Source organism: Fusarium pseudograminearum, chromosome 1 (genome assembly GCF_000303195.2).
Source record: "Fusarium pseudograminearum CS3096 chromosome 1, whole genome shotgun sequence".
In the NCBI taxonomy this organism is placed as follows: Eukaryota; Fungi; Ascomycota; class Sordariomycetes; order Hypocreales; family Nectriaceae; genus Fusarium; species Fusarium pseudograminearum.
Window position 1 is genome coordinate 2,741,506 of NC_031951.1, and position 15,373 is coordinate 2,756,878.

The 15,373-nt window shown below is 50.5% G+C and overlaps 7 protein-coding genes across 7 annotated transcripts; 4 read left to right on the forward strand and 3 right to left on the reverse strand.

Annotated features, from left to right (window-relative positions):
• Positions 1-141: 141 nt before the first annotated feature.
• On the forward strand, positions 142-2,742 carry FPSE_11646 (uncharacterized protein; the record flags this gene model as incomplete). The annotated part of the gene is made up of 3 exons (XM_009264763.1): positions 142-181; positions 246-2,038; positions 2,092-2,742. The coding sequence occupies 3 exons, from the start codon at positions 142-144 to the stop codon at positions 2,740-2,742; spliced, it is 2,484 nt and encodes an 827-aa protein (XP_009263038.1).
• A 757-nt stretch (positions 2,743-3,499) lies between these two features.
• On the forward strand, positions 3,500-4,688 carry FPSE_11647 (uncharacterized protein; the record flags this gene model as incomplete). Its single annotated transcript, XM_009264764.1, has 4 exons — positions 3,500-3,518; positions 3,602-3,664; positions 3,720-3,838; positions 3,897-4,688. The coding sequence occupies 4 exons, from the start codon at positions 3,500-3,502 to the stop codon at positions 4,686-4,688; spliced, it is 993 nt and encodes a 330-aa protein (XP_009263039.1).
• Positions 4,689-5,008: 320 nt separating this feature from the next.
• FPSE_11648 (uncharacterized protein) lies at positions 5,009-6,567 on the reverse strand (the record flags this gene model as incomplete). The annotated part of the gene is made up of 2 exons (XM_009264765.1): positions 5,009-5,077; positions 5,134-6,567. 2 exons carry the CDS (start codon positions 6,565-6,567, stop codon positions 5,009-5,011), a joined length of 1,503 nt encoding a protein of 500 aa, XP_009263040.1.
• A 1,375-nt stretch (positions 6,568-7,942) lies between these two features.
• On the forward strand, positions 7,943-8,905 carry FPSE_11649 (uncharacterized protein; the record flags this gene model as incomplete). Its single annotated transcript, XM_009264766.1, has 1 exon — positions 7,943-8,905. One exon carries the CDS (start codon positions 7,943-7,945, stop codon positions 8,903-8,905), a length of 963 nt encoding a protein of 320 aa, XP_009263041.1.
• A 209-nt stretch (positions 8,906-9,114) lies between these two features.
• Positions 9,115-10,604, reverse strand: FPSE_11650 (uncharacterized protein; the record flags this gene model as incomplete). Its single annotated transcript, XM_009264767.1, has 2 exons — positions 9,115-10,475; positions 10,550-10,604. 2 exons carry the CDS (start codon positions 10,602-10,604, stop codon positions 9,115-9,117), a joined length of 1,416 nt encoding a protein of 471 aa, XP_009263042.1.
• A 653-nt stretch (positions 10,605-11,257) lies between these two features.
• On the forward strand, positions 11,258-13,096 carry FPSE_11651 (uncharacterized protein; the record flags this gene model as incomplete). Its single annotated transcript, XM_009264768.1, has 3 exons — positions 11,258-11,271; positions 11,324-11,676; positions 11,730-13,096. The coding sequence occupies 3 exons, from the start codon at positions 11,258-11,260 to the stop codon at positions 13,094-13,096; spliced, it is 1,734 nt and encodes a 577-aa protein (XP_009263043.1).
• A 292-nt stretch (positions 13,097-13,388) lies between these two features.
• FPSE_11652 (uncharacterized protein) lies at positions 13,389-14,874 on the reverse strand (the record flags this gene model as incomplete). Its single annotated transcript, XM_009264769.1, has 4 exons — positions 13,389-13,834; positions 13,884-14,053; positions 14,112-14,575; positions 14,632-14,874. 4 exons carry the CDS (start codon positions 14,872-14,874, stop codon positions 13,389-13,391), a joined length of 1,323 nt encoding a protein of 440 aa, XP_009263044.1.
• Positions 14,875-15,373: the final 499 nt, after the last annotated feature.

A 15,373-nucleotide genomic window follows, 5' to 3' on the forward strand; every position in this document is an offset into this window, starting at 1 on the left:
CTTATCCCGGGTGACCCGCTTTTGGCCATCATGGCACTTGACACGTGCAGGGAGCTTCCTCATGCTCATGCTCACAGCGAGCAACAACGGTTTATCATCTTTGGAGTTTTCCAGATAGTCAATGGCTAAGCCGCTGTCATAATGAATGGCAACTATCGAGAACCTTCAGCCCTAGATGCTGGTGAGTTGGTGGTGAAGCTCGATTACTTTGTTCCTTGGCGGCTAACCCGAACCCTCCTGGATAGTCGACTACAATCCGATCGACCACCTCAATATCCTGTTCTCGCATCCATCGACGATATCATCTATAAGCGAGGTATCGAAATCCCTACAAAGCCACCAAAATGCGCTGTCGAACGACATAGTCACTCTCGAGACTACCCAAGCCTATGGTTCCGACTCGAGCCTCGAGCGCATGCAGTCGGCGCAAGCTGAGCTTGCCCAGCTATTCCGAAAGATCGAGACGGTGCGCTCACGTGCGATCGAGACCGAACAGAATATCACCTTGATGACGGCCGACATCAAGCGACTCGATGGAACGAAACGCAACCTCACACTGAGCATGACAGCTCTCAAGCGGCTGCAGATGCTGACCACGGCTTATGAGCAGCTCAGGGGCCTGGCCAAGACGCGCCAGTACAGGGAGTGCGCAGGACTTTTGCAGGCTGTTCTCCAGCTTATGAAGCATTTTAATAGCTATCGCAGTATCGAACAGATCGCGACTCTAAGCAGAGGTGTAGCTGAGCTGCAGCGCGAGCTCCTGGAGCAGGTTTGCGAGGACTTTGAGATGGCGTTTGCCAAAAGCGAAGTTGGTGCGCGAAGGGGCATGCTTGTTGAAGCGTGTCTAGTCATGGATGCTCTTGGAGATTCCGCCAAGTCCCGTCTTATGAATTGGTATGTCAATACCGAATTGCGAGAGTACCGCCAGGTATTCCGCGGCAACGACGAAGCAGGCAGCCTGGACAACATCGGACGACGATATGCTTGGTTCAAACGAATGATGAAGTCTCATGATGACGAGCACTCGATGATCTTCCCACCGCACTGGAGGGCCAATGAGACATTGGCAGCAGCTTTCTGTGATGGTACTCGTGATGACTTCAAGGGTATTCTGGAGCGGAGCATGCGACGTACGGACGGCAATAGGATCGACGTAAACCTGCTATTGAGCTGTTTACAGGAGACTCTGGACTTTGAGCAGAGTCTTGAGAAGCGATTCGCAACAACTTCAAGGGCCAGCATTGACACCATCAACTCCGTTGAAGACAGGGCACACAGCTTTCATGGCATGATCTCTGTTGCATTTGAGCCGTACCTGAGCCTATGGGTCGAATCACAAGATAGACAATTGGCAGCGATGATACCTAGATATCGCAGCCAGCCACTTATACCACCTGATGACGAGTTCTCACCACAGGCTGTTATTGCCTCGGCGATCGAGTTGTTTCACTTTTACAAACTCACGCTGTCACAATGTGCCAAACTATCTACCAGCGAACGTCTTCTCGATCTCGCCAGGATATTGGCCAAATATCTCGACGAATACGCCCAACAAGTGTTGCTTCATATACTGCAGTCCGGCGGTGCTCAAGGCCCTCCACTTCAAGACGTTGTCCTGGTGTTAAACACGGCTGACTTCTGGCATACCAACACCAACCAGTTGGAGGAGAGCATCAAGAAGCGAATTGACAGCGAACTCGTGTCCAAGGTTGATCTCTCATCGCAGTCAGATGCCTTTCTCGGTGTAGCGAGTGCATCTGTTCTCGCTCTGGTGCGCGTCGTCGAACTTGACTGCGAGGGCGTTTGGCGTGAGATGAAGAATACCAACTGGAGCACCATGGAGAGCGTTGGTGATCAGAGTTCATACGTTGGAGAGTTGGTAAAGCATGCTGATGGCAAAGCTGCCGAGATCTTGGCCATTATATCAAAACAACAGTATGCCAGAGCGTTTTGTGACAATTTGGTGGAGCATCTGGCGACAGGGTATATCAATAGCATTATTCAATGCCGACCTATATCCGAAGTTGGCGCCGAACAGGTAAGTTTACTCCATGCGCTCGAGTCAGGCATGTACTAACAGTGGATTTCTAGATGTTGCTTGACAAATATGTTCTCACCAAGGCGTTTGAGAAGTTGATCATGCATCATGCATCGCTCTCTGAACAAGATGCTCCACCATCGAGTTTCGTGCGGAGAGTTCAGCATTGCATGAATCGACTTGATCCATTGCTCAAGACTCTTCAAGTGCGCCCATCGCCACCAGAAGGGTTGGTGCAGGCGTATCTGATTCATATTGGTGATCGCTCGGATACCAACTTCAAGAAGATACTGGATCTCAAGGGTGTTCGAAAAACGGACCATGGCCACTTGATAGAGCTCTTTGGCATTCATCGTGACAGCACAACTAATGACAAGTTGGTTGCCAGCTCACCCTTGCTGACACCTCTCATGACGACCATGACTTTGGGCAACACTGCTCATCTTTCCACCATGAATCCATCAGTAGCTGCCGCAGTCAGTCCTAGATTTGAAGCAGGGTCCCTTGGCGAGAAGCTTCTTAGCGCAGCAAGAGATATTAGCCAGAGCAGCACGAGCACAGCAGCACAGACGGGATTAGAAAAGGCGACAATTAACGAGAACTTGCGAAACTTTGGCAAGTTCTTCAAGAGAGATATTGGATCTTTGGGAGCGAGATTTGGAAAGCGAGATGGCAGTGTTGGTCCAGAGGAGGGACAGCGATAGAGTGTCTAGACAGACACAGTTAGATCAACCACCGACACAATGAATCCCTTGCTTTTTCAATATGCTTTCAACTTGGTTAGACCGTGTTCCTGGTCATCATGAGGAATCAATTGAACAATTTTATTTAGCTTCTTTGGTTGTCATGGTATAACTCGGCTTGGCTAGTCACGCCACTAATCTACTGATTGATAAAGGAAGGCAAATGTGTTGGTTGGTAGTGAAAAAAATATCTGGTCAAGGTCAAAAGTCATCCAGCAGCTTCTAACTAAACATTCTGGCAAGGGTCCCCCGTTGGCTTATAAATCCACCGATCAGTCCCGCGCTCCAATCATATTCCTGCCCCGAAATTGATTCCATATCGTCAAATCTACATTGACTTTGCCTCGCCTCCAAGTGCATGCAACTATACGTCCAGACTCCACATCTCAAACCACGTCGACGCCCATTCCGAGGTCGCTCCAAGTTTACTTGACCGTTTTTTTTTTACTCTTTACCGCCCCTCCCTTGTACTAGACAACTTATCTGACATTACCTGCAGTGGCGCTTTCCTGTTCCTGTCTGTTTGAATAAAGAACTCGCGACAGCCCGCCTATTTTTCTCTTTCCCCCATCCTTCCCCTTCCAACACCGCCAAACTGTTCTCCTCAACCTTTAAACGTATTACACTTCGTTCAAGTGCTGGCCTATCGATTGCGGCAGCGGCAGCTACATTTCAAAAAACAACTAGAAAGCCAGCCGTCGAGTTTGGTGTAAGGAAAATGCACAGCAAGGTTGTCAGTATGTTTTACCCCTCCATGATGGCATGGTGAACCCCTCATGCTCCAAACATTTACAGACAAGGCTGACATGGGATGCTATAGTTATCGGTTCCGGGCCTGCTGCCCACACGGCCGCTGTCTACTTGGCACGAGCCGAGCTGAAGCGTGAGTAGAAGAGTCTATACGAAACATTGATATTGCAAGACTAACACCAAGACAGCCGTTCTCTACGAGGGTTTCATGGCTAACGGTATCGCCGCTGGCGGTCAATTGACCACCACTACCGAAGTTGAGAACTTCCCCGGTTTCCCCAAGGGTATCATGGGAGGCGAGTTGATGGTAAGCCTATATGGAACTCTCTTAAACACCGAGAAACCAGGCTAACACCACTTTCCAGGACAACATGCGAGCCCAGTCCGAGCGCTTCGGCACAGAAATCGTTACCGACACCGTCGCTACCCTCGACCTCTCTTCCCGCCCCTACAAGTACACCACCGAGTTCTCCCCCGAGGAGACACACACCGCCGAGACCATCATCCTCGCCACCGGTGCCTCAGCCCGCCGTCTTAACCTCCCCGGCGAGGACAAGTACTGGCAGAACGGTGTCTCCGCCTGCGCTGTCTGCGACGGAGCCGTCCCCATCTTCCGCAACAAGCCTCTCTTCGTCATTGGTGGAGGTGACTCCGCCGCTGAGGAGGCCACTTTCCTCACAAAGTACGCCAGCCACGTTACCGTCCTCGTCCGTCGCGATGTCCTTCGTGCCAGCCGAACCATGGCCAACCGACTCCTCAACCACCCCAAGTGCACCGTCTTGTTCAACAGCGGTGCCACTGAGATCCGAGGTGGTGAGGATGGTCTCATGAGCCACCTCGTTGTCAAGAACAATAAGACTGGCGAGGAGAAGGTTCACGAGGCCAACGGTCTGTTCTACGCCATCGGCCACGACCCCGCCACCACCCTGGTCAAGGGTCAGGTTGACATGGATGAGGATGGTTACATCAAGACTGTCCCTGGTACAACATACACCAACGTCGAGGGCGTCTTTGCCGCTGGTGATGTCCAGGACAAGCGGTACCGACAGGCTATCACCAGTGCCGGTACTGGATGCATGGCCGCCCTCGAGGCTGAGAAGTTCCTCGCCGACCATGAGGATGACGAGCGAGCCGACGAGCGACCCAACCCCAACTAAGAAATCAAAATAAGACACATAGAAGCTTCAATATAGACTTGCCCCATTTTAGACATGATATAGAAATCTGCATAAAAAGCATGAGCAGTCAATAGACTTTCAATCTAATTCATTTAGCGTTTATCAACAGCCTTTTCACAATTTCAGGTGCATGTGGCATTTCCTAGCTCAGGATCTGTATTTACTATTTCATTACTTGTGTCGATTATATTCTTGAACTACACAAGATGCGACAAACAACTTTTTTATCTGCCAAACCTAGGACAACAGCATCATAATGTTATCCTGGCTGGTTCATGGTATCATCATGTATTCTTTTTTTACTCTCGCTCCAAAACAGCGGGAGGGGTAATCTCGTTACCATTGAGTTTCTCAAGGCCCTCACCACCCTAAGAATTGTTAGCATAAGATTCTTTGCAAATGTTATCTCGAGATCTTGACTTACGTAGCTGATCAGAGGAGACACCTCAACGCCGACATCGGCCTTGTCACCAACAACAATGGCGCCGGCAGCCTCGACCCAGCGCTTGCCCTGGGTCATGATATCGGCCTTGCTGGTGTCGGGGTCGTCCTCACCAGTGCCAGGGGCGTTCTTGAGAGGTGAGAACTCATCCTCACGCTTGACCTCAAGAGAAGCAAACTTCTCGAGGGTCAGGAAGGGGAAGACGTCAAAGACGAACTGCTCGAGCTTGATGCCGTTGGGCTTCTCGGGCTTGACGGTCTCGCCGCTCTCGAGATCGGCAGAGGGGATCTTCTTGCGGGCGATGTGGTGGGGAAGCTTGTGAGCCCACTGGGGGATGGAGTCGAGGAAGCGGAAAGAGTAGTAGTGGTTGACAATGTTGGCAGCACGGAATCGGAGGAGATCAGGCTGCTTGGGGTCGGTCTCCTCGGCAGTGGCCTGGTCGATCTCGGAGTACTCAACAACATCGGGCTTGCCGTTCTTGGAGAGAATCAGACCGACGGACTCGGTAGCGTTGCGCTTACGCACGACCTTGGTAGCAATGTCGACATCGAGAGCGGCAGAGAAGCCAATGAAGACAGGGTCGGCGACCTTGACGAGGCAGTTGTCAACGCAGTAGGCGTGGATGTGCTGGATGCCACGCTTTCGCATGTCATCAACAACGCCAGAAAGAACAAGAGCGTTGTAGAGACCGCCGTTTCCATCAGGAGCAACAGCAACCTTGCCCTTGGTCTCGAGGAGAATCTTGCCATCGTTGGAGATGCAAGGCAGAACACCCTGCTCGAAGATCTTGACGTTCTCCTGGCTCAGACCAAAGTAGTTGTTCTCCTGGAAGAACCTCTCGGTGGGACCGCGAGTAGGGCCGCTGGTCATGACGTACCAGGGAACAACAGCGTTCGAGCCCTTCTTGGCAGCAAGCTCCTGAACCTTGGCGATTCGCTCACCCTGAAGCTGGAAGAGAGACTTGTGGGAGGGAAGGCCAATGTCGTAGCAGCCCTTGGGAGCAGAGCTACCCAGACGAGTACCCTGACCACCAGCCATAAGGACAACAGCGACCTGACCCTTGGAGATGAGGTCAAGACCGGAGTCGTACCACTTGGCAATATCATCGGCGCCGGAGTCGAGGATACTGGCGGTGGCAGATTCGGGAAGAGGCTCGAGGCGGTCGGGCTCATCGCTGGTCTTGGCAGGGTTCAATGCGCGCTGTGTGATGTCGTTGATGTGGGAAGGGTCGAAGCCAGAAAGCTGCTGGTACAGAGTTCCTCGCTCGGCGGAGGATAGAGAGTCGTAAAAGGTGAAGACTTGCTCCTGGCCGGCCTTTGTGTACTTCTCCTTGAGCTCGTTGAGAGCCTCGGGAGTAGGCTCAGCAGGAGCGTCAGAGCCCTTGCCAAGGTGAAGCGCCTGCTTGATGGCCTCCATTTTGATGTGATGTGTGTAAGTGGTTTGAGGGAGTTGCGGTGAGAGTGATAGAAGCTTGTAGACGAGTGTCTGTCTAGAAGCTAAGAAGAGATGAATTGGGAGGGAGCTGGAGTGGAAAGAGAAAAAGAGGAATGAAGTTGGAACAATGGGGGTGGGAGAGTTGGGAGCTAAATACGAGAGGAAGAAAGTCGATCTCGGAAAGAACCTTACACAAGCGCAGTGTCCAGTAGTCGGCAGCTTTCCTTGTGTTCTTGATGTCGTACTTTCCCTAGCAACATACGTACTTACCCAACACGTTTACTTAGCTTACCTCTTTCTTACTACGCTCTTACCTTACCTTACCTTACCTGTAACGTCGTTTACTTCACCGTACCTTGCTTGCTTAAAGCTCCCCCTCCCAACGCTGATGCCCCTCAGCTGCCCCGCCGACTCTAGGTCCAATTGAGCTTGGCTTCCAATTGAAAGAGGACAATGAGCGGCTGGGGGCCCATCGATCCTATTCCTGCCTCATGCTTGGTGCTGATGTAGCGGGAGGCTTTGCTGAGCGCCATAGCGCCCATGTTGTTATGCTGCCACCTCCTATTCGATCATTCATGATGTGTTTCATGCTACATGACAGCGTACGTAAGCTTGGCGACATGGAACAGAGATTCAGGGAGACAGAGAGGTAGAGGGCCTTCAAGATAAACATAGCTACAATGGTTCGTAGCTGTCTTTGTAAACATCGTATTCTTGATTCTCGAGCAAAGAACAGATCCATGCAATTTCTTCAGGGACCAGCAGGGTTCGGGTTCTTCAACTTGTCTAACTACCCCACCATGACATTGAGGCAAGGCCTCAAGCAGGGCTATAGTGTGGCTGTGGCGGCTGGCGGAGATTGTTCATGCCATTGGATAGATCAAAGATGCTGAAAATAGCATCACATTTGATGTTGGGACACACTCCATTCATCTTGCAACAGGGACTAGAACAGACTATTTGCAAAAACTTGTAAAGAAAAAATGGACATTAAAGCAAAATAGCAGTAGAATTATATCGCATATTGCCCTCAATAACCCTATGATTTAGAGCACAGTAAGCAACTGTCGGTAATTTGGGGATTGCAGTCCTGGCGGGCATAAGGCTCCTACAACAAGTGCGGCTTCCCATGGTTGCCTGTGGTGAATGACCTAGAACAATCTTCACGCTACACGCAATGAGATGATATCAATTTCGTATTTTAGGATTTAAGAGCAAGATGATTTAATTATTTTCTACGGGCTCTCATATATCGTCGGTCTTAGAGACAGTTCTAGACTGTCTTAGACACATCTACGCGTCGTACTTGTCACATCCAACTTTAGTACTTTTCACTTACACCAACAGGCGAGACATCATGACAAAAGGCAAAATTGTACAAGAGGCCCGCATACAAGAAGACGTTGCCGATGAAGAAATAAATGATGGATATGATGTCCCAAGCTCACCCCCTCAACCAGCTACCTTTAAAGGGCGTCTTCAAATGAGTGACTTCATGTTCAAGTCAACTGAGCCTACACCCAAGGGAGAAACGTCCCCTATTCGAAGATCATCAAGATTAAACCCATCAACATCTTCCGCCACAATAGCACCCGCACCAGTCACCACAGCCAAAAGGACGAAAAAGAGGCAAGCGGAAGATAATGAGAATGACGTTACACCAACGAAGAAACGAGCACGCCCTAGTTCGGGATACGCGCCACCGTCAACATACGCCCATCTCCCCGGTCTGCCAGATGCTATTGCTGACAACCTTCTCGTTCTGTTCATCGGTCTAAACCCAGGAATACAAACAGCAAGAACTGGACATGCCTATGCTCATCCATCAAATCTGTTTTGGAAACTTCTCTTCTCAAGTGGTCTCACTCCACGTCTCTGTAGCCCGACAGAGGACCGTCAGCTCCCCGAGATGTACTCAATGGGGTTTACCAACATTGTTGCTCGACCAAGCCGCAACGGATCTGAGCTTAGCAAGCAGGAGATGGACGAAGGCGTTGAGATTCTTCACGAAAAATGTCGCAAGTACCGCCCTGAGTCTGTATGTGTTGTTGGTAAAAGTATATGGGAGAGTATTTGGCGCGTGAGACACGGCAAACCTGTTGGAAAAGCTTTCAAGTATGGTTGGCAGGATGAGTCTGAGAACATGGGTGTTATTGAGGGTGAATGGGAGGGATCTAAAGTGTTTGTATCAAGCAGCACAAGTGGTCTTGCTGCTACGTTATCGCCAGCTGAGAAAGAACGGATATGGGCAGAAATTGGAACATGGGCCAAGAAACGAAGGGTAGAAAGGGAGCTCGAGAAGGAAGGGAATAGTTCATAGGGTAGACCTAGGATTGTGTATGTATTTTATACCAGGCGTCTGCTTCTCTGCTGGATAACACTTGGCAATAATAGTAATTGGTTCTTATAGATTGTGCTACTAGTCTAGTTTCAACTTTTGCCATACCCGGCCCTTCTTAGTATTCAGTTTAAAGGAAATCTTCCCAACTCCATTGCGCCAGAAGCCAAAGCGTCTACAGAGCCCAGCTTTTACTTGCATCGCTTCTCAACTACATTAGGTCCGTTCTCCTCGTACTCCTTTCGCGAAATCCACATCTGGTGGAATGTGCCCAAGCTGGCAAGGATGCTGCCGCCAATCCAAGCGCCGAATCGTCGTTCGCTCGTAAGACCCGCGGCGTGGATCTTGATCTTGAGGCCTGGGTACATGGCCATCAGTTCGGTGTTCAGGCGGTCGTTAAATCCGTTGATCAAGCTGGTGCTGCCGGTTACAACGACATTAGCGAGTAGGTTGCCCCGAAGATCGACATCAACTGCGTTGAGCGCGGCGCGAATGAGCTCAGGAATGGTTTGCGTCTTGTTGAGGCGGTCAGCCTCGGGGATGGGATACCCGGCATTCTCATCCCACATGCCCTCCGTCACCCGAAATCGCTGCTCGCGCCACATTTGGTTGTAGCCATCGGGCATCTCAAACACACGGCCTGGTTGTGTCTTGACAAACTCCTCATTGCCAGGGACGCTGTAACGGCCGGGGCCGCGCCAAACCTCTACCACAGACTCCTTGAATTCTGTCAACACACGCTCCTCTTCGTAGGCGCGGAAAGAATCGGTAATCGAGTAGGGGAAGTTTCGTAGTCGGACTGAGGGGGACGATAGAGCATCGACTGGTGTCTTGTTCTCGATCATGAATGTGGGTGTCAGTTCGACCTGGGGCTCTGATGTCTCGAAAAGAGATCGAATCTGAGAAGAGAGCCAGATGCCACCAACAGGAGACTTTTGGATGGAGCGCTTCAGCACCATACCATCGTGAATAGCAGTGACTGAGGTGTTGGCACCACCAACATCGATGACCAGTGACGTGGCCTTTCCAGCGGCAAATGCTGCCAATACTGGGGTTCGGCTCATCCAGAAAGCAGGGCAGCCCCAGTTCTCCATGATAATCTCAATAGCCTTCTCACGGGCCTTGGGTGTGTTCCAGGGTGCTTCAGTGACTAGGAGAGGGTTCTCGCCCAAGGGCTTCTCCATTGACTCGGCTTCGGCATCGTCCATAGCTATATCGCCCTCTCCATCTTGACCTTCAGGTCTGGGATCGTCGTTAAGACCGTTCTTTGAGGGGGGTGTCTGTCGTTCTGGTTGGAGACGGTTCACAAGCATATTCTCCCAAATTCGAGCTGCGACATCCCAATCTTCCACGACGCTGTCCTTGTTCATGTAGTTGCGGACTTCGTAGTTCTCGCGAGGGATGAGGCACTCGTCGCCAAATAGATCGCGGGAGTTGTCGCCTGTTACGTGGCCGTAGAATGATGGCAAGATACTCTTGGGGACATCTTCACCAGCAAATCCAGCCCGAGTAGAGCAGTATCCGGGGTCGAGAACAAGTGCGGAAACCTCATCTACGTTGACATCAAGTTAGTGGAGATCCTTATGGCGGGCTGACGCGACATGGGGGAGCTAAAGCAGCGCGTACCTCCTCCGTAGATGTCGGTGGGCTGCACCGACGAGGAAAGTGGTTGTTGGGCCATGATTAGAGCTGTGAAAGAAAAAGTCGCTATTCGGAAATGGTGGAGGTCAATTGAATGATTCGGCGCAGAAGATCGCGAATTTGGTGGAGTTGCGCCAGGCCAAGTGAATGGATGTTCGCGTTGGAACAAAATTCAGCCTTGAGTTTGAGTGGTTGGGGGAGGAAGCAGACGCCACATTAGATCGAGGCTGCACTGTGGCCGTGCATCACCCCACCGGCCCGCGGGTCAACCTCGGTGGGGCAGACTTGCTATAAAATTTCGCAGATCGCCTCCAAAAGATTCTCTTTTCTTCATACATGGAGTGCGAGTTCCATGTTATGATCATGATTGTAAGTACACAATTTCTGTCTCACAACCCTTCTTTGCTTTGCCTGTATGATGAGCTCGCATTTCTCGCTTCAGAACCGCTGCGACTGACACAGTTCGCTGTGCTTGATGTGAATTGCCAATTTTCTGACTCTAGCGCATTGCATTCCTTCACTATATCTTCACGTAGCTGTCGAAGCATTGCTAACTAAATTAATAGAAGGTATGATGTCTGTACGATATTTGCGTCAGGCCGGTAGGCCTTTAATACAGTACACCTCACTGGCTTCCACAAGTGTTTGCTGCTTGCAAGCATCAAAACGTGGCAACTCCTTGACGAGGACAGCATGGAGCACACCGAGTGTGGCAAGCGGGAGGTCTCTAGCTACCTCGGCTGCTAGATATGAAGATAGCATTTCACCTTTCAAGCAACAGCGCCGAACTGAGCTATGGGCGGAGCAAGAGGAAGAGGATCCCCTCTTCACAGAGACACATCCTCGCCTCGTGAACCGCGCAACGCGAATGTCGGTGCCAGAGTTCTATGAGGCTTTCGACAGTTGTCTTGATGATTCTAATGATATCACCGTCTACGGCCGCATCCGATCTAAGCGAGTTGTAGGAAAGAACCTCATCTTCATCGATATTGTGAATGAGTTTACGCGCCTGCAAGTTATGGTCAACCGGTCAAAGTGCATGGTGGATCAAGAGGACAGGAGATTAAAGTTTGGAATGTTCAGAAGTTTAATAGAAGTGGGCGACCACATATGTAGGATCCCTAATGCTTATCCTGTTGTATCCCAGATGCTTACAGTCTGGCAGCGATCACTGGTATCCCGACTCGTACTAAAGCCGGTGAACTCACCATTGAGGCCAAGGCTCTCCCTGAGCTCCTGTCTCCCACCATGGAGCAGATTCCCGAGAAGCTCACGGATCCTAAGACGAGAATGCAAGAGCGTCATGTTGATATGTTGGTGAACCGTGAGGCGATTGACGTCTTGCGTCTTCGTGCTGAGATCACCAAGTACATGCGTGATTACTTCCACTCCAAACGATTCCTCGAGTTCCAGACCCCAATCCTGGCCCAGAATGCGGGTGGCGCCGTTGCTCGTCCCTTTGTCACCAGAGCCACCGAGTTCAAGGACAAAGATCTGGCACTTCGCATTGCACCTGAGCTCTGGCTCAAGCGTCTCGTCATCGGAGGTGTTGACAAGGTCTTTGAGATTGGTCCTTCGTTCCGCAATGAAGGCGTCGACGCCACACACAATCCCGAATTTACTATGTGCGAGTTCTATAGTGCATACACCAACTTGGAAGATCTAATCAAGGAGACTGAAGAAATCCTGTGTGGTCTTGCCCAGCACTCTCAAGAACTCATCTCTACTGAGCTGACTGCCCTTCCTCCCATCGACATGTCTCGATTTGTCCGCCCCTTCAAGAGAGTTGAGTTTGTTCCTGGTCTGCAGGAAGCTCTTGGGCTGCGTCTGCCTAAGCTCTCGTCACCAGATGCCTTGCCAGAGGTACTCGCTATCTTGAAGCTTTCTGGCATCGAGGTCCCTGGTGAAGTGCCTTCGTCATTAGCCAAGTTGCTTGACCGTCTGGCTGCCATCTACTTGGAGCCCATGTCCTTCACGGAGCCTGTTCTCATCATGAACCACCCTGCGTGCATGTCGCCACTGGCAAAGAGTTTTGTGTGCCCCGAGACCCTTCAGCTCGTCTCCGCTCGAGCAGAGCTTTTCATCGGTGGCCGCGAGTTGGCCAACATGTACGAAGAAGAGAATGATCCAGAAACACAGAGGCGCAAGTTGTTTGAACACCGACATCTCGTCAACAAGGATGACGGTGGCATTGATATTGAAATTCCCGAGCCACCAGAAGGCCAAGACGTTATCCAGGACCCACAGGACGAGCCTTTTGAAGACGAAGATGGCGATGCGGCTCCTCTGGACCAGAGCTTTGTCAAGGCTCTAGACTATGGCCTGCCTCCTACCGGAGGCTGGGGATGCGGTATCGAGCGCATGGTGATGTTATTCTCCGGTGCCAGCCGAATCAGTGACTGCCTCAGCTTCGGCACAATAAGAAACGTGGTTGGACTCTCTGCGACTGAAGAGAATAAAAAGGCCAGCTCCGAGGAACAAAAAAAGAACGACGAGGAAGAAAAGAAAACGGGTATCGAAGAGGGCCTGTAAACTTTTAGATTTGTACGAATAGTAGACCCTAACCATCGGGACGATGTATGATGATAGCAGTGTATATATAATATTATAGTAGCAGCTACACCAAGAGGCTTTGTAGAGAACAAGAAGCCATTTTCCTCATTTCACCACTACCGAATTGAGTTGTTGGACAACGGCTATGCCACAGATTGTCATTAGCGTATCGAATGTGAATTGGTGTATCAAAATATATGTACGAAGAAAAAAGTAACACTATCTAAGTAAAGACAAAGAAACAAGTAAGGCAAATCCACATGCCATTCACCTAGGCTGCGATCTGGAATATGCTGCTGCCCTTCTTGTGAGAAGTCATCTCTTTGACCCAAGACTGAACAGTCTCATCACTCAAAGACGAGCCAAAGTCGAAGCTATCAGGCAGCTGCTTAATAGCAACGCTCGAGGTTCGCTCACAGAACACGACGGCGGCCTTGATGTACTTGTCGGCAGGACGCTTGAAGTAGTCGGAGCTTCCAGCGCCGTTGTTCATGTGAAAAGTGCTCTTGCACTTGTCGTCGCCCGAAGCGAGGACTTCGTAAATGTCGACCTCACCACAGCCGGTCTTCCAGCAGCTGCACTCGCTGTATTGGCCGGTGCGGGGAATACGGCCGTTGAGGGCCCAGAGGGCGGGCATGTCGCCGTTGAAGCCGGTGTTGCCATCGAAAGGCATCTTGAACTGGAAGAGAAAGATCTTGTTGGAACCGGAGAAGCCCTCTACTTAGTGTCAGCGATTGTTACTTGGGAATCTTACAAGGGGACATACTGTATGCGACATCCTTGGCACGGGAGTAACCACAGCTCTCGTCGCACTTCTCGGCGCTCCAAATAGAGAATTCCTTGTTAGAGGGGATATAAATGTGCTTCAGGACCTTGGGAGACGAAGAGCCACCAGTTCCCTTGGCGTTGAGATAAGAGAGGGAGTTTCCCCAGGTGCTATTAACTTGGTCAGTATCCGTCAAATTTGAATAGTGCCAGAGCATTGTGCACTCACTTGTCAAAAACACCAGAGCCCTCGCCACCATAATTACCCAAGAACATGACGTTGTCAGCAACTCGCTGCTGGGCGTTGTAGTAGGAGGTGCGCTCCCAGTTTCCTCTAGAAGAACCACCATACGGCTTTGTCTTTGAAATATCATCCTTCTTGGGAGTTTTCTTCTCTGTCTCCTTGAGCTTGGGTACAGGCTCATTTGCCTTGTTTGTAGGAGCACCGGCAACAGCAGAAGGAGCCTTAGTAGCAGAAGGACCGAACCAGTTGTTCTTCCAGGAGACAACCTTTCCGTCAATAGTAGCGGTGACCCATTCCGCACGTTTCTTCTTGCGTTGTTCATGGAGATGGCGATGACCATGGAGGTGAGGAGAGGGCGCACTCTCGGTGTCACGCTTGTTCTTGCTCGAACCGAGGTTGTAAACGGCGAATTCCTTGAGCTTGAAAGGGCCACGGATATGAACAGATAGCTAAGCGTCCCTTGTTAGGTTCTGGTAGAGATATTGATGAGTGGTGGCTGACTTACATCCTCGCTAAGGGGTCCAAGAGCACCATCGTATGAGACGGACTCTCTCTGGCAAGACCCATCACCACCCATCTTGCTCACAGCCTGATAGCTACCCTTGCTTGAAAATCCTTGGTAGATGATCTCCTCAATAGCACCGCAGAACCAGTTACCGCCCTCGTTGACGGCTTTGCCAGTGCATTGTTGAGTAAGGGCTGAGGCAAGGCCAGTGTAAGCCAAAAGAGAAACGTTGGAGAGCTTCATGGTGTTTTCAGTATCCAAGATATACCACAGCGACTTGTAGATATTGTGAAACTTGTTTTCAAGTATCTTTGTTTCGTAATAATAGTGTAAGGAGCGAATGTTTCGGTATGAACTGTCTTTCAAAGAATGGATCTCAAAGACATCGACAGTCCAGTCGGTTTTAAGGAACGATCAACAAAAGGAGTGTATAGCGGTTGTGAACCAAAGTATTGTAATGAACGACTGATGTGTGTTTCAGCACCAACCTCGAGCAGGAACGTGAGTGACCAAAGTGAAGCTTCCATCCATCATGAGGGCAATGGCGATATTAAAAGAAAAACCTCCATGTCTGGGCATCACGCAGGGCCACCTCCTCAGCTTCCCAAAGGAGATTGAACGCCATCACCGCCTAGCTTGTCCTCAAGCCTGGGCGGTAGATCTCAATTCTGTTCCTGGCTCAACAGGACTTACGAGTGACAACTCGGATGCCTCATTGGGTGTTATTAGCAGCTGGCAGCCA